Source organism: Necator americanus, chromosome X (genome assembly GCF_031761385.1).
Source record: "Necator americanus strain Aroian chromosome X, whole genome shotgun sequence".
NCBI classification, from domain to species: domain Eukaryota; kingdom Metazoa; phylum Nematoda; class Chromadorea; order Rhabditida; family Ancylostomatidae; genus Necator; species Necator americanus.
In genome coordinates, this window is record NC_087376.1 from 9301904 (window position 1) to 9326180 (window position 24277).

General features: G+C 43.1%; 5 protein-coding genes across 7 annotated transcripts; 2 read left to right on the plus strand and 3 right to left on the minus strand.

The window, feature by feature from the left end:
• Positions 1 to 1592: 1592 nt before the first annotated feature.
• On the plus strand, positions 1593 to 2421 carry RB195_021978 (uncharacterized protein; the record flags this gene model as incomplete). Of its 3 annotated transcripts, XM_064208949.1 has the most annotated exons (2): positions 1593 to 1826; positions 1885 to 2421. In XM_064208949.1, the coding sequence occupies 2 exons, from the start codon at positions 1593 to 1595 to the stop codon at positions 2419 to 2421; spliced, it is 771 nt and encodes a 256-aa protein (XP_064064828.1). The 3 variants fall into 3 exon arrangements, with proteins under 3 accessions (XP_064064828.1, XP_064064829.1, XP_064064830.1); XM_064208947.1 differs by lacking the exon at positions 1885 to 2421 and having other exon boundaries at positions 1593 to 1856; XM_064208948.1 differs by lacking the exon at positions 1593 to 1826 and having other exon boundaries at positions 2029 to 2421.
• A 2022-nt stretch (positions 2422 to 4443) lies between these two features.
• On the minus strand, positions 4444 to 11708 carry RB195_021979 (uncharacterized protein; the record flags this gene model as incomplete). The annotated part of the gene is made up of 10 exons (XM_013444746.2): positions 4444 to 4674; positions 6029 to 6128; positions 6207 to 6292; positions 6353 to 6478; positions 6549 to 6660; positions 9246 to 9322; positions 9417 to 9557; positions 10368 to 10503; positions 10566 to 10653; positions 11630 to 11708. 10 exons carry the CDS (start codon positions 11706 to 11708, stop codon positions 4444 to 4446), a joined length of 1176 nt encoding a protein of 391 aa, XP_013300200.2.
• Positions 11709 to 12310: 602 nt separating this feature from the next.
• On the minus strand, positions 12311 to 13724 carry RB195_021980 (uncharacterized protein; the record flags this gene model as incomplete). Its single annotated transcript, XM_064208950.1, has 2 exons — positions 12311 to 12634; positions 13593 to 13724. The coding sequence occupies 2 exons, from the start codon at positions 13722 to 13724 to the stop codon at positions 12311 to 12313; spliced, it is 456 nt and encodes a 151-aa protein (XP_064064831.1).
• Positions 13725 to 14180: 456 nt separating this feature from the next.
• RB195_021981 (uncharacterized protein) lies at positions 14181 to 14594 on the minus strand (the record flags this gene model as incomplete). Its single annotated transcript, XM_064208951.1, has 1 exon — positions 14181 to 14594. The coding sequence occupies one exon, from the start codon at positions 14592 to 14594 to the stop codon at positions 14181 to 14183; it is 414 nt and encodes a 137-aa protein (XP_064064832.1).
• An 8272-nt stretch (positions 14595 to 22866) lies between these two features.
• RB195_021982 (uncharacterized protein) lies at positions 22867 to 23331 on the plus strand (the record flags this gene model as incomplete). The annotated part of the gene is made up of 1 exon (XM_064208952.1): positions 22867 to 23331. One exon carries the CDS (start codon positions 22867 to 22869, stop codon positions 23329 to 23331), a length of 465 nt encoding a protein of 154 aa, XP_064064833.1.
• Positions 23332 to 24277: the final 946 nt, after the last annotated feature.

Here is a 24277-nt window from a genome sequence, read left to right on the forward strand (position 1 = left end):
ACCCAGAAATCACTTAGAACAGGATTATCAAACTGACGAATCCAGTTAACGAAGCAACTCTTTACAATCATACACATGATAGAATGAGAGCATATTAAGTGAATTTCTATGTTCACAAGGTTGTGAACAGTTGCTACGTCCTGACAGTGTCAAACGAGGAATGGTAAAGATGGTCCGGGCGGATTCTACGCGAATACCTCCGAGGCATAACGTGCCCAGTGGATATGCCGGCGGATCCGCGAACAAACCTCGACGAGGTCACGCTCCAGTCGTTCATGAAGACGCAGAAAACCGTCTTTGATGTTCCCCTAGCCACAGAGACGCAGAAAACTGCGCAGTTACAAGGAAATACCGAATAAATCAAAGAATAATAGAGTCAGATAGAAGCACATGGGATTTTGTATGGTGTCCTAAAGAAGAAAAGGAGTGACTTTGTCTTTATATCACCTTCAAAAAGCCTAGAAATCTTACCAAATTTGAACTCTTTTTCTTCCTGTAAGTTCCAAGAAGTCAGAGATACAGAAGATCCCTCTGTCCAGAAATACATTAGGCTACAAAAAAGCTTGGGAGTTATTGAAAGTTGGAATGTTCCGTTTTAACGAAATTTTTTCATATGTAATTTGAAGCTATTAGATACATCTTTATCTCATATTTCACGTGAGGATTTTTCTTGCTTCTGGTACGATTACAAGTTCACCTCACATCACAAAATTGCACTGGATGTGTCTGATGTCTCCAAAACAGTTTATTAGGCAATGAATTATAGCCTAGCCGGTGATCCAACGTATGAATAGCGATAGGTAAGCGGAGTCAGCTATTTAGGTGCCAAGGAAAGTGAGCCAACGAAGGTCTTTAGGATACGCACCATCGCTAATTGCTCTGACGAGGCATGACTGGGGCATGCTCCACCGGGACCCTCTTTACACGCTCCCGGGTAGAGCGTGTGATGGGAGTTTCTCATTGGAGGTCGTAAAGGGAGCTGCCATGGAAGCGGGTCGTAAAAGAGTGTGCGGTAGGCAGTAGTCAGGGTCAAGCGTGCGTTGAGAATTTCTCAACAGGGAGTCGTAAGAGGGGTGTCAGAGAAGAAGGAGTCGTAACGCTTGTCAGCAGGAGAGAAAAATGAAGAGAGCTGGAAGAAAAAGACGAGGAGATAGCCTATTTCGAATAAACTCATATCAAGGAATGCAAAATGTTACAAAAATAGATGGCGTGAAGAATTCTTTTAAAAGTTTTGCTGACATAATTCCACACCTTTTAGTCCGAGACTAGTTTGGGAAAATACTAAATAAATGAAAGACATCCGGATTGGGATAAACACAAGGGGTCAAGAGTGCGATGGCAAGAAAAAGAGTGTAAATTATACATGCGTTCTGAACGAAGCCTTGGGCCCTTGCGGCTTTGCTTTTAAGTGAGTTGTTTTAAATAAAAATTTCACCAAGAAAATGGAAACTATTGAGTAAGAGAGAAGGAATCAGAGTGAGTGTCCGGTACCCAAACCAGCCAGCCGATCTACAACACCGTTTGAGGTGGTAACTGGAATAAGACAAAGGGCAGTGGCACCCTTCCTCTTCAATTTCGCCATCGGCGACATTATGCAAAAAACAGAAGATCAGTGTCCTGTTGATATCATTCTAGCACCATCAGGACACCCCTTGACCGATCTCGAGTACGCCGACGATGTTGTTATATTCGCGGAAAGCAGCACGAAACTTCAACATGTTGTCAACCTTGTATGGAAGCTGGCTGCAGCTTATGGACTACGTCTACACCCGTCTGATAAATGCAAGCAGACGTGGATCTCCCCGAGACCTCAAACGGGAATCAGGGTGACGCACAACCGACAGAACTCGTCGTGAGTTCCGTTACCTGGGCTGTACGCTGAAGAACAACGGCAGCTACGAGAAAGATATTCAGCAAAGATGCACTAAGGCCACTTCTGCATTTAACTCCTTAACGAAATGCCTGTGGTCGACCCCCATCACCAACGAAGTCAAGCAGCGAGTCTACCTATCCGCAGTTCGCCCCATCATGATGTACGGATCGGATACTTGGGCAGCACCATCTACGGTGATGGAGAGGCTTGACTGCACGGAACGAAAACTGCTTGGACGACTACTTGGCTACTTTTGGCCTACGGTATGCCACAATAAAGATCTTTACCCAGAAATTGATGTGGTATACCGGCGGATGATACGTGGAAGATATCACCATCTTGCACCTCCATCGAAATTGGCTAAAGTAAATCGTCTTCGCTTCTTTGGTCATATATTAAGGAGACCGGCAGATCGCCCTGTTCAACGAGTTCTGAGGATTTTGTCGGGTTCGTGCTGGAAGAAGCCACCTGGCCGAAAACGGAAGTTCTGGACTGAGGTGGTGAAAGAGGACCTGAGGACACTTGGCGTGGATAGGCAGTTCAGGTGAAACGTAAGGTTTCGCAAAATATGGAATAGTGACGAATGAATTGATTCTGTGCAAGCTCTCGCGGAAGATGGAGAAGGTGGAGCAGAGCTGTGTTCTAGGACGGCACACCTCAGCGAAGATGCGGGTAATAGCGTCAGGCGATAACATCAGCCCGCCGCTTAAGTCAAGTAAGTAAGTAATATATATATATATATATATATATATATATATATATATATATATATATATATAAACCAAAACATTTATTTTCGCACGCGCGCTGAAAAGTGCATAATTTTGAAGAAAACCTCATAACTCAGACTTAGGAGGTTATTCGCGATCTCCCAGACTTAACAATGTGCACAGAATCCGAGCTTTTTTTGGCCATTAAGTTCCACGAAATCCACTTTTGAACTACTGAAAAGTGTAATTGAATTGTTCATCCTCTAGAAGAGGCTTCAAGTTTCTAACTCTTTTGGAGAAATTTTAACTGAGCGAGATGTCAAACCTGTCCCATTCCACATTGTCGAAAAAAAAATGTTGATTTTTTCGACTTCTTTTCGTCGTTCCTCTGTAATTCTACCTGTGCCCTTGACTCTTCTCTTCTCTTCTCTTTCTTAATTACGCGCTTTAATCGGTATTCCAGGGTTATTAACGGTTATTGGCGCCGGCGCACCAATTCGATGCCGGACCCCTCCGACCCCATTTTATAGCTTTCTAGCTTCTTAGTGATAGTGAATTTAGTAAACCCACTACTTTGAAGATAGAGACAAAATATTACCTTTTGCATATACAATAACTAGAACTAGCTTTATCTCAGAAGCACAGTATAAAAAATATGAAATTGAAACAAGCGGGGTATGATCAACTAAAATCAGTATTTTTAATTGAGGCGGGTGCAGAGCAGTCGGTAGGAGGTCCCGCTGTCTGCACGATCGATCGGAGGTTCGAATCCGCCCTAGCGCTAACCACGCATTTCGCCCCTCCGGGGTCGGTAAATTGGCACCACACTTGTCTGGGAGGATAAAATCACTGACTTCACACATCGCCTAGCTTCCACAAGTCATTGTACAGGATACACACGCGTTCATAAAAACGCAAACTGTTCGAAATTGGTATAGAACGTCTTGACGCTTCCAAGAAGGGACTGATTAACGCCAAATCATCCATTTATATCAGAAAATCGCTGTCAATGTTTCAAATGACGGTCTAACAAAAATTTTCTGACCGACGAGAAGAATCCGAGAACTAGTCCTCCATTCTTTTCTCTTCAGACAGTGCTTAAAATCTGGAGGTACTTGTCGACAGAACATTGTGAATTATTTCACCCCTACAAAGGTACACAAGACAATATACCTATTTGTTCTCCTTTTTTCGTTCATCATTCTTCCATAAAACGTGCATGTACAGTGGGTCAAAAAGGCCTTTTAAAACGCAAAATTTATTGTGCAATTGCGTAAGCTGTTGTCCTCGAAATGGCGTGTTGTAACTACAGTTCTGCAGTCCGATTGGAGCTAACGAAGGCCCGATCGTGAGCGTTACTCTTTCCACCACAGATCGTATCGTTTTGACCCGACCATAGCAATAAAAAAAAAACAATGATTGGTAATATTTATAGCTCATGCCCAAACTAACCTTCTGGAATGGACAACACAGGTTCGAATAATACCTTTAAAAGACGTTTGATAATCATCTCATATCATATGTCCGATTCAGATGAATCAAGACTTTCTTCGGTGATTTTCGCTATTTCAGGCTTTAAATATGATTGTCCCATTATATGGAAGGTCTTCTCCATTGGAACTGAAGGTCCCTTACAGAAAGCAGACAAAATGAACATAAGATATCCGCTTCAGGCAACAGCAACTACTTTAGGAGCGGCATCATCTGTAGCCGACATTAAATTAGTTACCGGATTATTCAGGAAAAGATGGAAGAAGGATTTAGATTTTTCAGTGAACAACCACTATGAGAAGAAAATAAAACATAACTTCATGTTGTGTACAGTGCACAAACAGAACAAGTGCTTAAAAACACCTAAGATTAGTAGTTTAACAATTCATCGAGTTCTGCTCGAAAATTAGGACTAAGATTAGTAATATCTACATAAGGTGGTATAGGCCCAATTTCAGTTTGAGGAAGTGACGTATCTAGTGAACTCTCCGTATACGTGCTGGAAGAAACGGAATCTGCGAATTTATTCGGATCCCATAGTTGCACAAAGATGACAGTCATTTCTTCTCGACGATTGCTCACATGGTCAGCAAAGTCATTCTGAAACGGGAAAAAAGTGTTGTTACTTGTTACTTTCCAAAAGTGTATCTAACTGGCATATTTTAAAGCAATGTATCACGAAATTGATGTGGTACGGAAACCCCAGGAAAAACGTACGTTCGGATTGCAGATCACGGAAACGGCCGTGGCCTCACTCAATTTCCCCTAGTTGTTCAAAAAACGGCGCGGGAACTGCCTAAGTTCCTACTTGGTACGCTGGAACGTACCCCCTTGTACACCCTACGGTCCCCTCAGCAGCTTACTCAGTGGTTTTAATTGAACAGGCTGATGACGAGACTTCATTGATCTTCGACCGTTCGCTCGCGGACGCCGCGCGTGCACAAAGGAGGTGGGGAGTGGAGGGAGGCGGTGCACCGCAACTGCAACAAAACCACATGCCAGAGCTCTAAAGATTTGCCTTGCTGGATGAACTGAGATCTCTAATTCTTGGAATTGTAGGAGTACTGTGCGGTTTCGTTGCCATTTTTGGAAGCTACGTTAAGAACCCTACCTACTAATGGAAAGAGTTCAACGTCGAGAATATTCCCTACCTCTGCCTTCAAATATTTTCAAGTGCAAATGAGTGCAAAAGAGAAGGCCAAAAGAGAAGGTAGGTGAAACTAAAATTGAGCCAGCAATTACTCAAATAGCGAATCTCTAATATGCATCTATATAACTGTGTGCAGCGTTATACAAGTGGAAACGTTAACTTTACATAGAGATAAGGAGTCTTCGCCAATAAAAAATGTGGCGAAACATGCTGATTTCCGTAGCTACAGTAAGCCTCATCTGTTAGAAGAGTAGTAATTTAAAAATAAAATAGTGTCTGGCGATAAACAAACAGCTTGGGATATGCCACCACGGTCACTTCAATTCAGAGCCGTTTGTGATTTATGAACGTGTAACTAGCCTATGCAGTGACATGCTAACCGATGTGTCAAATTAATGTTTTTTTATCCTCCTAGACAAGTATATTATCAATTTATCGACCTCAGAGGAAACGCTTGGTGGACGGATTCGAATCTCGGATCGTTCGTTGTGGAACCTCCTACATGCTGCGATACACCCGCTCCGCTAGAGGACCAGTTACCCACAATTTCCAAATGCCTTTCTTTGCCGGATTCGGACGGTGATACTTTCACATATAAAACTGAAAATCTATGTGTGACTATGCACACTTTCATGGGCTATAGGTAAAAGGGAATAATGAAGAGAATCCTGAAGAACTGATTCATACCTACAAAGCAAGTTTGGTCTGTAGAAATTATTCTGAACTTCTTGTTTATGAATTCAGCTATGGTGGACAAGCAGAATTAAAATATGGACTTTTTTTTAAATCAAAAGAGAGACATACTCTACAATAAGCAATATCGTGCTTCCTTCCAAACGCATCCACCAGTCCTTGTGCAGTACTTCGTACGCTTATCTCAACTTGTAACCTCTCCTGCACTTCACTAAACACATCAAACAGTGAGGATACATGATAAAAAAAAAGAGTCCAATAAAACAATCAGGAAAACAAACATGCTTACGCGGTAATATCTTCAACACCACAATCTTTTAGATTCTGCAACACACCATCCGATAGCAGGACTAAGTACTTCCAAGTTTCGTCTATCTTCAATGCAAATAGAGAATCATTAGTAAATGCGGAATTAGTAAAATTATAAAACAAAACCTCTAGATGGTAGAGATCTGGTTCTGAAATAACTGGATTGCCCTTCGCCCCTATGAATTCTTCTTTTTCATCGAAAAGGTTCCGCCGGAAGTAGTCACCCAACGCACGAGTAGGACGGTGAACCGTCTTTAAGAATAAGAATTCTAACATTTCAGCCACACAAAAAGATAAAGACAACTCCACAAAAAAAGCTTACCAAAGGATCAATGTTCAGTTTCTCTAGCCGTTCATACTCACTAGGATCGTCATTGTCGTGAACGCGCGAGTTCAAGCGAACCATAGATCGATCAGACCGTACTGCCAAACCTCTCAAAAAGAAAATTTTTAGACATTTCCGAAGAGAACAGTTCCTTAGTCTATTTCCTCCATTGATAGTACTAGTATTTTCAATTAGTTCATGCGGTATCCATCTCAATCCGAATCATTTCATCAATTTTCACAGCTTGATTCAAAACAGCTAACAATTCTGATGAAGAAAAGTTGGGTTTTCTGAGGCAAGAAGCTGAATAAAACAATACTTCAAATAACAACTATATCTTATTCACCTTATCTGGTTTATAATTACTTTTGAAGCAAATCAGAAGTAAAGAAATAGAAATACGAGGTATGAGCTGCTGAGGGTCAATCTATTACCTATTATGCGAAAAGATCTGGGAGTAGACGTTACCTTGCACTTTCATAAGACATTACTGACTTTCTTCTACAAATATAACAATTTTCTTAATTCATTTAAAGAGACCACTCGCTAACATTTTTAATATCTTTCCACCACTAGGTAGGGATTGTGACTCACTTTGGAAGTGTCACAACGAAGGCGCGAAACACTATCCACGTTAGAGTGCAGCGTTAGATTTGTGACAAAGAACGTTACATGCAAAAAGTTTATTTGAGCCTATGTATATATATATATTTATATGCATATGTGTATACATATACATGCATATATATATATATATATATATATATATATATATATATATATATAGAGAGAGAGAGAGAGAGAGAGAGAGATCCCAAGGATGCTGTTTATATCCCATTTAGAGGATATATGGTGATCACCTTAATTCTATACACCTGCTTTGCCCCTCTGTCACCTGATCATTCCTCGCTCTAAAGCTCGACTTCAACTCGTCTTCAAGATCGTCTTCAACTGATCGGAGTTCATACTTGTTCCTCCGTGTCAGAAGTTGACGTTAGGGTGCCTAGACATGGAAGGTTTGTCTCTCGACCACGCCCCACAAGTAGTAGTCCAAAGGGTTTAGGATCGCGCTATTCAGAGCCTTAAAGTCCTTCCACCAGAACATGTCAACGCTTTCATGTCAGAGAGCCAATTAAGGACTACATGACTGTGAGTCTGTGACATTCCATCTTACTGAAAGATGTACAGTCTCTCAAAAGCCACAGTCTCCATCCACGACTTTAGCACTACCCTCAACGGTTCCAAATAAGTTTCCTTGGTCACAGTTTCGCCCTTCTGAAAGAAGTGCAGCGGCATAATATCGCCCTAATTTATGTCAACGCTCAAGACATGGATATTGCCCATCATCTTAATTTTGCCCACGACAAGGATGTACGCGGGACAGTGAGCGAGCTAACGGTTGTTTCTTCGCTTCACTGTGGCATTGACTGTGAACATTGCATCAGAGAAAAACGATGCAGATCGCACCTGTGTTTTGATGAGCACAGAAGCAAATTGCAGAGGGCATATTCTTTGAGGGTTGATAGTCATGGAGAGTATTTTGCAGACCTAGAGGACGTGAGAAGTATATAAGGGATAAAAGATGAAGTCACTGGAGTAACAATCCACTTGGGATGCGCCAACGCGTTTTACTGCAATTCGTAATCCTTGACGTTCCTGGAACGCGTGTTGGCCTATGCAATGACTCGCGGGGGCCAGCCGATGATCAAGCCAGTGTTTTTATCTTCCACATAAGTCTGGTACCAATTTATCGACCCCGAGGGATGAAAGGCTCGGTTTGCACTAGGGCGGTTTCGAACCATGGACAGTACGGCTACCTAGCGGACCTCTAACCGACTGCACTACACCTACCCGTAGAAGTATATTTGAAACGTTATTGAGCGATGCGACGGACGCTGACCCCACACGGAGCCACGCTACCGAAACGAGGTCCCCGAGTGCTTTAAAAGATGTCTTCGGTTCTTGGAATAATTTCTGGTGACTTATCTGGATTTTCCTCGTCGGAGTTCTGTGAGACTGTGTATCTCTTGACAAAATCATATGCAGGCGATCTTGAGCACCCAAACAATTTTACAATATTGGTGAAAGGGTTGCTCCGTCATGTAAACTGATCAACCCTGCTCCAAATTCATCGACTGTCTATATCTGTACGTGGTGTTTCACGTTTCTTCTGCAAAACTTGCAAACTAATCTCTGATTACTACGTACTAGTGGATAGCACGCAGCATCAAAAATTTTCATGAAAACTGTCTTTAGCGTAGTTCTTCGTCGCACACAGACACCCTCACTCCACCAAAGTACCAGAACTTCCGCTATCGACTACCTACTCAGATGGAAATTCGATACAACAGAAAAAAGGTAAAGAAATCAGTTATCCATATATTTCACAAGTTTTTCACGGAAACAAATATTTCCGTGAAAAACTTGTGAAATATAGAGATAACTAGACTGGCTGCACATACGCAAAAACTAAATCAGCACAGATGCATAGTAGTACGCAGCCTAGTGGTTCCACACTCCTTGTCAACGATTTCCACTTTTTGACACTGCCATCCATTTATTTTACGAGTTCAAAACATTACTTATGGCAGACGCCATTTTCTACAGTTCTTTGTATCTAGCATCAACCTCGCAGGAATATGTGAAGCATGCTGATTGTGGGAAATGTGGAAAAAGAAAAGGAGACCCACTTACAGAGACGTGCCGCAGTTGAGTACATAAAGATGATGATCAACTCTGAGAACGACAAAAACAGTAGTCCCTTTTCGAATCTGAAAGGATAGTTATGACAAATATGAAATAAGAAAGTGGTTAATTGGGAAGAATCGAGAACTATCTATCAACGAAAGGATAAGCTTAGCACACCTTAGCATTCAGCACTGAAATGCGATCGGCATTCCCAATAGGGTCATCTAGTAAAAGAAATCTTTCGGTTAAATCATCATCAACAGTTTGAAGGTACCGCATATCCACAGTATGAAACTTCTTGAGTAAAGCATCTTTAACCTGAACAAACATACAACTTACAACTTTAACTGATGTTCAGAGCAATTATATAATCATATTTATTTATATTTAAGAATAAATATACAATGACAAACGATAAACGAAAAGACTCAGGCGTATAAATCAGTTTCGGATGCATCAACCAGTTGGATTGCATTTCGGAATCGTTAAGTTTCATGAGTGTTTTCCTATGCAGTGACTCGTAGGGCCGGCCGGAATATTAAAGGCATCACCCCACGAGTCTGAGGTGGTGCAGATTTCAGGTGGAGTTTTCTTTTACAGGATGGGAGATTATGGAGAGGGGGGTGATTCCGTCCATTTCTTCCTAATTGCCGTAAAAAACGGCCCGGAAGATACGGCTTCATTCGTTTTGGCGCACCATTTTGTACAAGAGGTACGATTGGAGCGCGCCAGTCTTGTGCGGCGCCGCATCTTCCGGGCCGTTTTTTACGGCAATTAGCAGGAAATGGACGGAATCACCTTCCTCTCCGTAGTCTCCCATCCCGTATACGAATACTCCACCTGAAATCTGCACCACCTCAGATTCGTGGGGTGATGCCTTTAAATTAATGTTTCTATCCACCCAGACGAGTCTGGTATCAATTTACCGATCCTTGACAGATGTCTGGACGGCACTATGACAGTTTCAAACTATCTATCAACCGTACAGAAGAAGAAAACAGCTACGAAAAGCTTTCCGCGCTCAGCGGAGAGTCTGTGCACGGCTTCACCGAGAATGCAACGCATCACACCCGCACAACAAGTTTTACACTGAACGTATGTTATGGTTCTCAGACTGAAATAACGTACTTCTTGAACACTCATTGACTTGGCGATTGGATGATCCTTGAACACTTCATAGACCATTCTGTTCATGACGAATCTAGCCACATCGGCCCCACCATTGAAACCGCAGAAAATGCCATACATTTGGATTCCATTTTCTCTGAATCTCATACGAATCAAATTGCGCCAACCCAAACAATTCCATATAAATTAATCACCCACTCAATATGCACAGCCCAATCTAGAGCTATGTGTTCTTGCATCAATTTCTTGTGTTTATTATATCGGCCACCTAACGAGGTGCCAATCCCTCAAATACAGCAGGATTAGACAAAGAAAATCCCGAGTGGTTCAACAACAGTGTATTGGTAAGTTCCTTAAGGGCTCGTTTGACTTAATTCTTCATTATACTCCCTCTTCAACAGAAACAATAGGAGGAGAATCCTTCTTATGCATGTCATTTGAAAAGTCTTTGAAGGATCAAATTTAGAATACCTCTTTGGAAGGAAAATGTTTTAAAGGCATCATCCCACGAATCTGGGGTGGTAGGATTTCAGGTGGGTTATACCTATACGGGGCCGTAGATTGTGGGGAAGAAGGTGATTACGCTCATCTCTCCTTGCATCATTTTAAACAGATGGCTTCGGTATGCGGCTCCTTACGATGTCTTCTATTGTAACGCGCCACCTTTGTGCCCCGCCCTCGCCTGCGATTCGTAGAAAATCCATGGGAACGCTCTGGCAGGCAATTCATTTCATTCGACGAATTCCAGGCCAGAAGTGGCGCCCAAAAGTGGCGCGTTACAATAGAAGACGTCGCAAGGAACCGCATTCCGAAGCCGTCTGTTTGCAGTGATGCAGGGTGAGATGAGCGGAATCACCCTCTTCCCCATAATCTACGACCCCATATTAGTATAGCCCACATGAATACCGCATGCCTTCGTAATCCTCATCCCGTCTAGTCTCCGTACGAAGGCAACAGCTGAAGCTTGAAGAGCTAGGGTGTAGAGCGAACGTGGGAGCAATCCAAAGTACATGTTGTCTATTTGCTTAAAATTGCCAATGGATTGCAACGGACCTAGTAAAACAGCTTTTTTCTTTTCGCTTCAAATGAGAAATGTGGACTACGAGTAGTTTCTGGCTGAAACTTGACCCGAAATATTTCTAAGAGTGGAGTATTATCATGACCCTTGTCAGTTACTTGAAACACGAATCAATTCCAAAAAAAAAGAAGAAATCTTCATCAGAAGTTATGCTCAATCCCTATATCAGAACGTTTTTTAATACCTGAATTCGAGCATTCCTTGAACTCCTCAGCAAATTCTTCAACCACATGCGGTTCATTTTCGTTCCAGTTCTGGTCCATTTACATCAATAAAAACCTTCAGACACACCGAACATAAAAAGTATAATGTCAAAGATGTGAACATAGTAAACGTAACATTTAACCGAAACGAGAGTGCAAATAATTCTCGAAGGAAATCACAACATGACGATGTAACATGATGAAGACTTGACTTAATCGGCGGGCTTTCATTGCCTGACGCGACTACCAGCATGTTCGCTGAGGTGTGCCGTCCTTGAACACAGCTCTGCTCCACCTTCTCCATCTTCCGCGAGAGCTTGCACAGAATCAATTCATTCGTCACTATTCCATATTTTGCGAAACCTTACGTTTCACCTGAACTGCTTATCCACGCCAAGTGTCCTCAGGTCCTCTTTCACCACCTCAGTCCAGAACTTCCGTTTTCGGCCAGGTGGCTTCTTCCAGCACGAACCCGACAAAATCCTCAGAACTCGTTGAACAGGGCGATCTGCCGGTCTCCTTAATATATGACCAAAGAAGCGAAGACGATTTACATTAGCCACTTTCGATGGAGGTGCAAAATGTTGATATCTTCCACATATCATCCGCCGGTATACCACATCAATTTCTGCGTAAAGATCTTTATTGTGGCATACCGTAGGTCAAAAGTAGCCAAGTAGCCGTCCAAGCAGCTTTCGTTCCGTGCAGACAAGCCTCTCCATCACCGTAGATGGTGCTGCCCAAGTATCCGATCCGTACATCATGATGGGGCGAACTGCGGATAGGTAGACTCGCAGCTTGACTTCGTTGGTGATAGGGGTCGACCACAAGCATTTCGTTAAGGAGGTAAATGCAGAAGTGGTCTTAGTGCATCTTTGCTGAATATCATTCTCGTAGCTGCCGTTGTTCTTCAGCGTACAGCCCAGGTAACGGAACTCACGACGAGTTCTGTCGGTTGTGCGTCCACCCTGATTCCCGTTCGAGGTCTGAGTTTTCGAAAGCCAGCTTGCTCGTCGCGCGTTGTTTCTTCGCTATGTTTAATGAATCAGTCCAGGATAGTGCGCTCCAATACGTACATAACACGCAGCAAAGAGATTCCTCGATAATTCCTAGGATCCGTGACGGATAACTTCTTGTGGAGGGTAATTATGATAGCGTGTCTTCACGAATCAGGTGTCCTTTCGTCTATCCATATTGAACGGATGATCTCTGTCATCTAACGAATCCCAGACGGAGGATGATATTTCAGCATTTCTGCGCTAACCCCGTCGTCTCCACCAGATTTTAAATTCCTCATTTTCTGAATGCAGACTAAAACCTCCCACTCGGTCGGTGGCTCCTCTTTAACCGCATACGTCGGTCTATGAACGTGCTCGAGTTTCAGGAGCTGACGGTGCTAGCCGGTTCAGCAAGGTCTTGAAGTGTTCCCTCCAAATTGGAAGGGTTGCTTCACCGACAGCTACTCCGCTGGCAGTGTTGAGGACAGGAGAACATCTTTTCTTTTTGCCGTTATACTGTTTTAGTAAAGCATGCTTTCCGCGGGTTCCTGCCCTCCCACGCCTTCTCAAACTCCATCGCTCTTGACGTCCACTCGTTATCACGGTCTTGTTGCAGTTAACGACACAGCTTCCTTCTAAGACGCTTTTCCTGCTTGAAGTGTCACCAGCACTGCGCGCGACACATACAGAATTGTACGTGGATTTTGTTTCCGCAGATGCTGAGGTAAACTTCTACCGCGGCAATAGAACTGGGAGCGTTTCCCTTGCAGCGTCCTAGATGCAATTTGTGAAGGAATCCGCATCGCTAAGCTTTTTCCTGGTCCGTACTCCAACATAAATAGACACATGTTGGCGGAATTTCGTTCTGCATTCTTCGTCTTTCAGACCTGCCATGTTCGATTTTCGGTTGAAGAGGAACTCCTCGGTTTCTCTTGTGGAACAGTACCTTGAAGTTGAGAAGAACTGGACGGTGGTCAGAGTCGAACGCGACGTCCCAAACGGCTCTAGATTTTCGGATATTTGACTGAGGAATGTTCCTTGCCAGAACGTAGTCGAGTTGAAGTTTAAGGGTCCTCATCTTCCGCTTGCGCTGCTCTTCAGGTTTTGAAAGGGTTGACCCCTCCCACGTGAGCTGATGGTGTCGATGACTCCTCTTAAAGGCATCACCCCACGAATCTGAGGTGGTGCAGATTTCAGGTGGAGTATTCGTATACGGGATGGGAGACTAAGGAGAGGGGAGTGGTTCCGTCCATTTCTTCCTAACTGCCGTAAAAAACGGCCCGGAAGATGCGGTGCCGCACAAGGCTGGCGCACTTCAGTCGAACTCCCTGTAGAAAATAGTGCGCCAGAACGCCTGAACCCGTATGTTTCAGGCCGTTTTTTTACGGCAATTAGGAAGAAATGGACGGAATCACCCCCCTCTCCATAGTCTCCCATCTCGTATACGAATACTCCACCTATAATCCGTATCACCTCAGATTCGTGGAGTGATGCCTTTAAACGTGGAAGCGATGATGAGGCCAGTCCGTTCGCATTAGTCGACAAGACGTCCACCGTCGTTCCACGTGCGCTCCGCTGGATAATACCATTTTCCTAGCACATCGGATTGCTGTTCGAGTCCCATCTTCGCATTTGCGTCGATTCCGACAATGACCACCTGCTGGCTTGGTATTTTAGACATCAACGCATTGAGTTCATCATAGAAGGCGTCCTTACTGTTGTCCTCAGCGGTTTCCGTAGGTGCGTAAGCACTTACGATCCAGAGTTTACGTCCTCTGCGATCCCACAGTCGTAGAAAGGCGCATCTAGACGACGTTGAGTCAAACTCCTCCACCAGGTTCTTGTAATCGTTCCTCACAGCTATCGCGCAGCCGTCTATCTTCGTTTCATCAGCATCGCCGCAGTATATGGTGTAATTTCTGATGCTTATGACGGGCCTATCTCTCATGCGTGTTTCTTGCAGTCCAGCAAAAGCACACAGAAATATCGCAGAAGCCTAAACAGGGCGGCTTGTTGGAGTTCACTCGATAGTGTTCGGCAGTTCAGCGTGACGAAACGAATGGTTGTTGCCAAAGATTCCATGCTCCCTTCAGGCAGTTGGCCTTCCAGGTTTTGGGCTTCGGCGATGTGCTGGACGACAGCACCTATTTGCATTGCATGGGAATCTTTCGCCATATAACAGTGCGGGTTATATAGCTCGTACGTTCCCAATGCGTACAATCAAACGCCTGATTACGTTTAGTTAGAGCAGGGAAACCAGGTGCAGGTAGCAATCAGACTCGTATACGCGGCCCCACTGGTAACAAACATATAGTTGGGTCAAAACAGCATGAAAAAAGGAGCAGTTGCTTATGCGGCTGAGCTCGAAACGGCGCGTTGCAGACAGTGATTGGAGTCGAACTGGGTTCGAACCTTCGCGAACAGGAATGAATGGTGGTAGAAGGGGTCCTCACTCGACTCCAATCGCTACGATCACCCGCTCCACTTCGAGCGCAACCGCTTAAGCAAATGCGCCGTGTCTCATGTCATTTTGTCTCTACTATACGTAAATTAACCCTAAACTGAAAGATCTAGACATACCCGAGGATCAATTTAAATTGAAAACTACATGATAATGAAAAGAATTTCATACACCTAAGAGAGTATGATCAAATATTTTGATTAATGGTGCAGCATATCGCAAGCAGTTATCTACAGGATGATGCGGGTCTCAACTACTCACAAATGAGGTAGCGTCTGCGATGGTGCGGTTGCACGAAGGTCCGATTGTGCTGAGGTCAACTGCAAACTAACAGCAGAAAAGACCTCAGGACTTAAATCGAAATTTTGATCTGTACGGGACGCTGGATTTCTTCTGCGTTAATCTGTCGTCCATCTCTTCAACGCTTACAAAATCTTTTCACTTGACGTACCCCACTTCCACCCTTACCTTACATGTGATGGACTGGTATTCATCAACTTTAACAACTAATGACACCAAATTAGACACACTTTAAAACTGGCTGGAAGGAGTGATCCTCCATTTCTCTGGTAGTGTCAGTGTAGTGGACCGCTGTAGTTTACGTTCCCCTGAGTTCTTCTTTCATTGAACTCGCTGTTGACGGTGCAGTGCACTCGGTAAGAAAATCGGCTGTGACCGCATGATCTATCGATGGTTCCAGTTCGCTCTAGTACCAACAGAAGCCTTCATTACTCAGGGTCGATAAATCGCAACCAGAGTTGTGTGCGAAGAGAAAAACACTGACTTGATAAATTGGCTACCTTCAGTAAGTCATCGTATAGGCCAAAATGCGTTAAACTTCGACGATTCCGAATTGCTGTTAAACATGCTGGCGCATCTCAAGAAGATTGGTACGTCAGAGGCCTTATGCTTTATCCTCGTAATAGTCTCTTACTACGGAAGCCCGGTTACTGTGTTTCCAATATAGAAGCAGGAAGAGAAAAAGGACAAAAACTTCTGAGGAAGTGCAAGTTAGTTCATGATGGTTAGAACGAGCAAGTTGAACCACAGTTTTACTAGAAACACGTCGCAATGGTCAATGGTGTCAATTTGCTGTCAGAGGAACACACGAAGAAGGTGAAATGTTGGAAACAAACAAGGAGTAACGAAACTGTAGTCACCTGGAAGGTTAGCCCTGGTAGTTAAGCGCAAAATGTAGTTTAGGAGGAGGGACGCTCAGTAGCGTCCTTAGTCCTGGAAATAAATAACTAAATTAGTCGGAGACCTAAACATTAGTCATAGAGGATCTATGACATGTAAGCTAAAGATACTAAGAGAAATGTAAGACAGAGACTCCAGAAATGAGGACGCACTGGGTGTCCCTACCTGACTACATTTTCCCGCTTCTCTAGTTTTGCCCAAATTAAACTGGCCATAGTTTCCCTGCCAGCAGGGAAATCGAAACCAGATATTAAAATGTACCAATCTAATCATAGGGAAACTTAGTTAACATCACTTTCAGAACGTAACTGAAAAGTCAGAAATCACATCAGAAGAAGACAGCTTACACATATCAAAACAGTATCTTGAGCAATGATGAGGGAGAAATAATGCGTGTGCACACTACTGCCGCTTTCAGTACTTCCACATTTATGACATAACCCACTGCCGTCAAAACGTACGAAATTGGCTGTGAAAGTCGAGCACCGGTATCCATATCCGCAACTCATGATACTCGCTGGGGCGACACGGTCGCGCTGCGGCGCGCCTAAATGGGCCATGCGATCCTTTCGCTAGAGAGCGAGATTGCCATGTTGCGTGAAACAGGCACGTCCTCGACTACATAAGTGACGTCAAAGGTTGGAAAGTTGGAAAATGCTTATGCTCCATATACAACATACGAACGGGAACATACTTGTGTTAGGAACACAACATACAAACCACGTAAATAGTTGGAATGTTCTAGGAGGCTGCCTTACTCATATATAATGGACTTCCACCCAGACGCCATCTCGTAGAATGCTCTAAAGGTCTTCTCAGATGTATGTAAGCGACTCAGAGAGTTGACCTCGTAGAATGTTTTGCAAGGTCATATCAGTCTTACATAAGTAGGCTGCTTTTTGTCCAGTTAGAGATGTAATAAACACTTTTAGTCCTTGTAAACTTTATAGTCTCTTCATCACCCTCATGGTACTCGCTATGTCTACATTGGCACAATTGATTTCCTCGCATTCTTTCCGTTTTAATTCTTGTTTTTTGCTTCCACTCTTCTCGGTTGGCATAAGTAGACTATTTTCGCTCAGAGAAATTCTTCATAGTCTCTTCATTTCCCTCCTTATCATACGCCATACATCTACGTCTATATATCACATCTATGCTCAGTTTTTCTTTACCCTTCCTCTCATGACTTCAAAAAGAAGCAGTTTTCGGTCTGCTTCGCCATGCAAACCTCCACTACCGCCCCATGTTCTATCTCCGGCTCTATCTCCCATTTCTAATTCAAAACCTGTACAATCACTTGTGCAATGTCCACAAATGCTCAGAGGATCAAGTGCAAGGAGTCAAAAACGCTGTAAAAACAAGGCCGTATACGCAGAAGAGATGAAGTGTGATGCCTGCGGAAGGGTATTCTTCTCTGCATATGGAATGAGAAAGCATAAGAATTTTCACCATCTAGTGAAAGTTGCACTATTTTGTGCGTGTTTTTAGAATGTACATGGAGGCAATGCTGTATCAACATCAGCAGATACCGAAACAAGCTCGGGAATAAACCGATTTTTCATCGAGTGCCCAGACTGTGACTAAACATTTAATACCCAGTTAGAATTGGCAGCACACTGCCAGAAAGAACACAAGGATGAAGACATAGATTTTGCTATATTTGAGGCCACAATGGACACCTGGGAAAGTTTTGAGGTATGTGCCGTGGTTAAAAGGCCTCACCCCACGAAGCTAATGTGAGGCAGGTTTCCGGTGGGTTGTGCCTATACGAAGTCGTAGATTATGGAGAGAAGGGTGATTCCGTCTATTTCCTTCTAATTGCCGTAAGAAACGGCCCGGAAGATACGACTTAGAGCGTTCTGGCGCGCTCTTTTCTACGAGTTCGATTGGAACTCACCAACCATGTGCACGCGCCGCATCTTCCGGGCTGTTTTTTCGGCAATTAGGAAGAAATGGACACAATCACCCCGCTCTCCATAATCTACGATGACGGCAAACCGACCTTAGGAAAATCAATAATCAAAGGCGTGGCCTAGAACTGCGCGCGCGGTCTGTGCCTCCTCAAAAGACACACTATCGCGCTCCTCTAGTATCGATTCGTTGGGACGAGACATTATGGGACGGCAGGAACCAGCGTCATTTGCACTCGAGAGATGGCAGGATCGGCTGGGAAATTTGAGTGGGTAAGGGTGCGTAAGTAGGATAGGTTTCCCTTGTATAATGTGTTCAGATCTTAGGAGTGAATCTCTATGTACTAAGGAAGTTTTATAAGAGTGATTCTAGTTGTTGTTTGTACAGCAATTTAATAGGTATGGAGATGTTATGAATGTTATGGTATTTCGTATTTCGTGATTCCGTTGTCTCGGGTTTTGTTAGCGTTTATGTTTATGACGTGTTGTTATTAAAGATAAAAGGTTTAATTACCCAAGTTTGAGGTATCTTGTGGAACGTCGGTTTGGAACGAATATACCGCGTGGCAGGAAATCAAGGGCGAGCAAACTCTGGCGTATCCACATACGACCCCGTATAGGCATAACCCACCTGAAACCCGCACCACTCCAGATTCGTGGGTGATGCCTTTAATTAGGTTAGTGATGATAATCTTACGTGTGTCAACCTGTCTCCTTTTGATAAAGGAGTGCCTAGGAAGACAAGAGGAGACCTGTTCCAAGCTAATTAGACGAGAACACAATACCGAAAGCAGTAAGGGGGACACATATACCTACAGCTGTCAACACGCTGGAGGAGATGGGAAAGGTGTTAACCCAGAGGAATTAAAACAACGATATAAGAATATGAAGCAAGTGCATAAGCGCTGCCCTTGAAGAAAAGAAAGACGAAATTCATCGACGACGAGAGCGATCTGGAAAAACAAACTCGATCAATTTTAGAAACAGATCGCCGGCTCCTGCAGACATGTTTCGTCTGTTGCAGAAGAAACCCCGAAGAAAACGATGAGGACGAAGTGTTTTGGGTGAGCTGTTTCAACACTGCAGTTTCAAGGCTTGGTCGCACATTTTTTGTTGCACTGGATTAGGTAACCAGTGTTCGATATGTAAAACCGGTCACTGGGGCTTGGAAGAAGTTTAACATGAGTCCACCACTAGATATATATATATCTGCAAAAATTGTACAATGAGATTAGGGACGAGTACAAAAACTGAAAAAATAAATCTGAGAAGAAATTTAATGCTCGGAATAGAGCAAATTGAAGATGAACTCCCAATTGCAAATAGCTATAGCAGAGGCAAATGACCTCATATTCATGTTAACTGCACGGTTGGACGAAAGCAGTTGCATTTTGGACAAAATGAGCATGAATCTCGGGTACACCACCTGTTCTCCAAGGGGTGAGAACCAAAATTTAGATGAGGTTGAAATCCAAATCACACAAAATGATGATAGCGAACAAAATCGCAACTATGAGACGAATGACGAAAAATGAATGAATGACAATGAGAGTGAACCGAATACTTCACAATCTGGGTTGCCAAATTCAGTCGACTCGGTACCGAATCAGAACAATTCCGTTGCCGATCGATAAAACCTCCTCAGGCATCCCTACCACGCACGTAGCATCCCTACCTAAATTTCACGAAGATGCTGAAGAGCTCACCCAGTACTGGACGATTTTTGAGACACTAGTTCACAAAAGTAAAGAGCTAGATGTTATAGAGAAAACCCTGAGGCAGAGCTCAGACTGCCATAAAAGGCATAAAACTGATTCCAGAGAACTACAACTGGATCATGAAAACGTTGCAGGAAACAACATGCTGTAATAAAACCACAAATAGGTCTAAAATTGTCCAAAAACTGGTTAATATGAGACCAGCAAACAACTCTGCAGATAGTTGTTCAGCTGTTTTTCAAATTCAAGTCCTGGTCAATCGAATGATGTCGGCAGGATATCATGTGCGAAATACCTGTGACCCAATGAGGTGCGAAACCATCATAGCAAAGTTCCCACAGGAAATCATAGAACCTGATCGGATATCTGGCCAAACACTCAAACCGCAAATAATCGAGGACCTTCTGGCGCAGATAAAGAAGTTGCCGCAAAAGGTTATATCGAAAATAGATTGGGTCATTCAAGAAACAACGAAGTGAGAACTTCAAGGGAGAAGTATATCAGACAGCGACCTCTAGCCAATGAGTGGTGCTTATTCTGCCACAAAGGTCGTCATCCACCAATGCTGTGCAGAGCAGTGACTGACCAGAACAGCCGGCGCAAAATAATAAAAGATGATAACAGCTGGAAATGCTGTTCACCTAACTATACCAGCTTTGATTGTTAGAAACCAGAATGTTTCCGATGCGGACAAAAGCACCATCCTAATCTATGTTTTATGAAGGAAACAAAGCAGCAAAAAAATCAGATGCCAGCATGGAATTCAAGTCAAAGGAATATAAATGGTCAGAATAACCCAAGATCACTAGCCGAACGTTTTGGCCTACCCGGAGCAACAACTGAAATCTGCACAATGTCTGGAATAAGTGGACATAATGAGTGCTTTAAAAGTCATATAGTGCATATGAGAATTGGCACGGCCTACGGTGAAGTGATTAACATGAAAATTCAGACTAAACCTGTGATCACAAACGGGTTTCCAAGTGTAAACCTAAGCCCATTTGACATCGAATTTCCCAAAGAAAACAATATTTGTCTGGCAAACACAAAGCTTATAGGGAACACCAAACCCCACATATTTTAGTAGGGCTAAACTACTATCACGATCTAGTAACTGGTCCTTCTCACTTGGTAAAGACTATACTACAATTGCTAATAAGACTATAATTGCTCCATTTCCTCTGAATGAAAACATTTCTGAACTTGAGAATAACTATTCTGTAGTTATTCTGGAATCACTTCAGAAAATGCTCCAGCAAAACCATCTACAGCATGAATGGTACAGCAAGACGGATTTCCATCGTCTCAGACAGTGAAATAGCTCTGTGGTGGCTGAAGTCAGCGAAAAAAACTACCCATATTCCTCGAGTGTATAATAACTTTGTTCGGTGGTTATCAGAATTTCTTCAGCGAGTTCTATATCTGATGATGTTATTTCGCTACCAGAATCAAAGTGCTGAACCTTTCTGAAGCTTATAGCAGTAGATCTACTTTTTTCCGTAGATAATGTTGCAAATCAAAGCGAAAAAATAAATAACTTGCGGAACTAGCTTAAAACAGATGGCATCCCCTCAGATTTCTTCAATGCTAATACTTCACGCAACCCTACTGATGCGGGCACTCGTGGTCTTACAACTCAACAAATCAATAACCATGACTGTGTGAAAGGAACACGCTGGTTAGAACAAAATTCAAGCCCATGGCCGTTAAGGTCCATCGATACAATCACAGAAGTGGCCAACACAAAAGAGGAGTGTGCGTTTTCCATAAACGTCATTGCCAAAATTCAAAAAAAGACTAGGAATGATCTTATGGATTCGACGTGATTCTCCACACTCAAAAAAGCATTGCCAACTACGGCAACAGTTGGAAAAGTTATCAAGCAATGGTCATTATCTACGGAAAAAAGTAGATCTACTGCTATAAGCTTCAGAAAGGTTCAGCACTTTGATTCTGGTAGCGAAATAACATCATCAGATATGGAACTCGCTGAAGAAATTCTGATAACCACCGAACAAAGTTATTATACACTCGAGGATCTTGAAAAACAATTTCGTGACAAGAAAGTAATCCAAGAGCAGAAAGGGATAATTCGCCATGAACCACGCTTCAAAAATGCGTGTCTTCCCTTGGACACAAAATCACTTATCTTCATCTCCAAAGATTCCGAACTGGTTCGACTAATACTACTCAAGTTTCGCAATGAAAACGCACACGCCGGGAAAGATCATATCTTAACTATTGTACGCCAAAGATTCTGGATCCCGCGCCTTGCCTGTGCTTTTAAAAAATATTTGGGCAAACGCATAGCATGCAAAACGTCACCATGGATGAGAGACGTATGGGAAAGACTAGTAGGATCAGTCAAAAAGGCTCTGAACAAATCAATAGGACGAAGGAAGTTAAGCTTCCCGAGATGTGTACGGTGCTGACAAGAATTGAAGCAATTCTCAACCCCAGACGGCTTACAAAATGTGATGCTGATCACAAAACTTCCGCTTCGCCCCATCGACTTCTTGCAAGGAAACATTAAGTATTCTATCCCAAATGGAAGTGCATTGCATGATCAGACAGATCCAGAATATGATCCAACGCTTTACAAACCGAAAAACAAGTACTGGAAGCAAATAGTTTTTCCGAAACCATCGAATATGTTTTGGGAATCTTGGAAATCTCAATACTTGGTCTCTCTTCAAGAAAATGAGAAATGGATTACAAACAACCAAGACATCTGAAAGGAACACATCCAGATCTCGGAGAGATAGTACTAGTCGAACAAGATCTGATACCTAGAGGAAATTAGTTAATTAATTACGGCAAAGTAGTTAAGGTCATGACCTCTGCTGATGGCCTAGTAAGGTCAGCAAAAATCCTTATGCCAAATCATCGGATCATTCAACTTCCGCTCAATAAAATCTTTCCTCTAGAAATATGAAGTTCCGAAAAGTTCGTAACAGCGATAATACATTCTGTGAGGAACCTCCCTCAACAAGCAACAAAAGGCAGATCTCGACCCGCGCATCAGAAACGCGAGCATATGATATCATAAAAGAGTTCGAAGAAGGATTGGATAACACACAGAGCCCTGTTTCCGTAAGCTCAAACGTTGTGATGGTGTTATCATTTCTTTGCCTGATATCTCCAAACCTGGCTACAAAAGCACTAACACCACTCACTAATGTCTTATGCAAGAAAGGTGTGGTCAGAATAATACCACTAGGCCAGCCTTTCGAACTTTGTTTCAACAATGAATGCAAGATTTTCTCAGATCACAATAAGAATCTGAGAGCAAGAATCCACTGTTGGCCAGCTGGTGCCATTGCTACAGTGGCAGTGATTGTTTACTTGTGTGATGGTGCGAAGGAATTATATGACTCCTTCTTTATGCACTGTTAGTAGAGCGATAAGGCTAATGCCTCAGAGTAGATGTGGTTGCCCGTTGTGGGCGGTCGTTAGTAAAATAGGGCTTATGAGCAATCGTTGAACCGTTGAACAAACTTCGTGGGCGGTCATCTCGATAAGATGACCGCCAAAAATACAACTCTTTACAATGCCGAATGTTTGCACAGCGTATATATAATACTGTACACAAAAGTGTGGCATAATAACACAGAATTGGGGTCCCGATACAGATGTCAGGACACTTCGGGTCATACAATTAAAAATATTGAAACCAGTGTTATGCCAAAGAACACAGGATGATAGGTTTCAATGTTTGCTTCATTCGATTGCAGCTTGTTGGAGTCGGTGGCGGCGCAGTTCCATTATAGCTTGTTGGAGTTGGTGGTAGCGTCGTTACATTGTGGCTTGTTGGCGGCGGCGTCGTTCCATTGCGGCTTGTTGGCATCGGCGTCGTTATTCGAAGTTCGAGAATCAACTACGAGCACTCATAGTTAATCTCGTTCAGGAGCTGATACATCTTATTTTTCAAATGTGCGGCCTTCGGCGGGGCAAGCTTACTAGTAGGATTAGTACTCTTTTTTGAGTTTTTATTTTTTCACTATTTTTTCAAATTCTAAATGTGCTTATTACGATGATATGATGATTCACGTAGTGATCTTGCTAAATAGGTTCAGTAACAAGCAAACCATTCTCCAAGCGAATTTGATTATGCTGACTGTCAGCGGCATTATGTTACTTTGGTTACCATTAAGGCCATTGTGGGTCCGAAAAAATACGCCAAACCATTGGCTAAAGCCAATGTGGCGCAAGCCGTAAGGGCTGTATGCCAGTGCATTTTTATGGTATTCATGGTGGATTCAGATGAGGTAGATCAAAATTATGTAATGAATTGTTTGCACGTAGCTCTTGCACTTGTGCCTGCGAGAGCAAATTTCTCTTG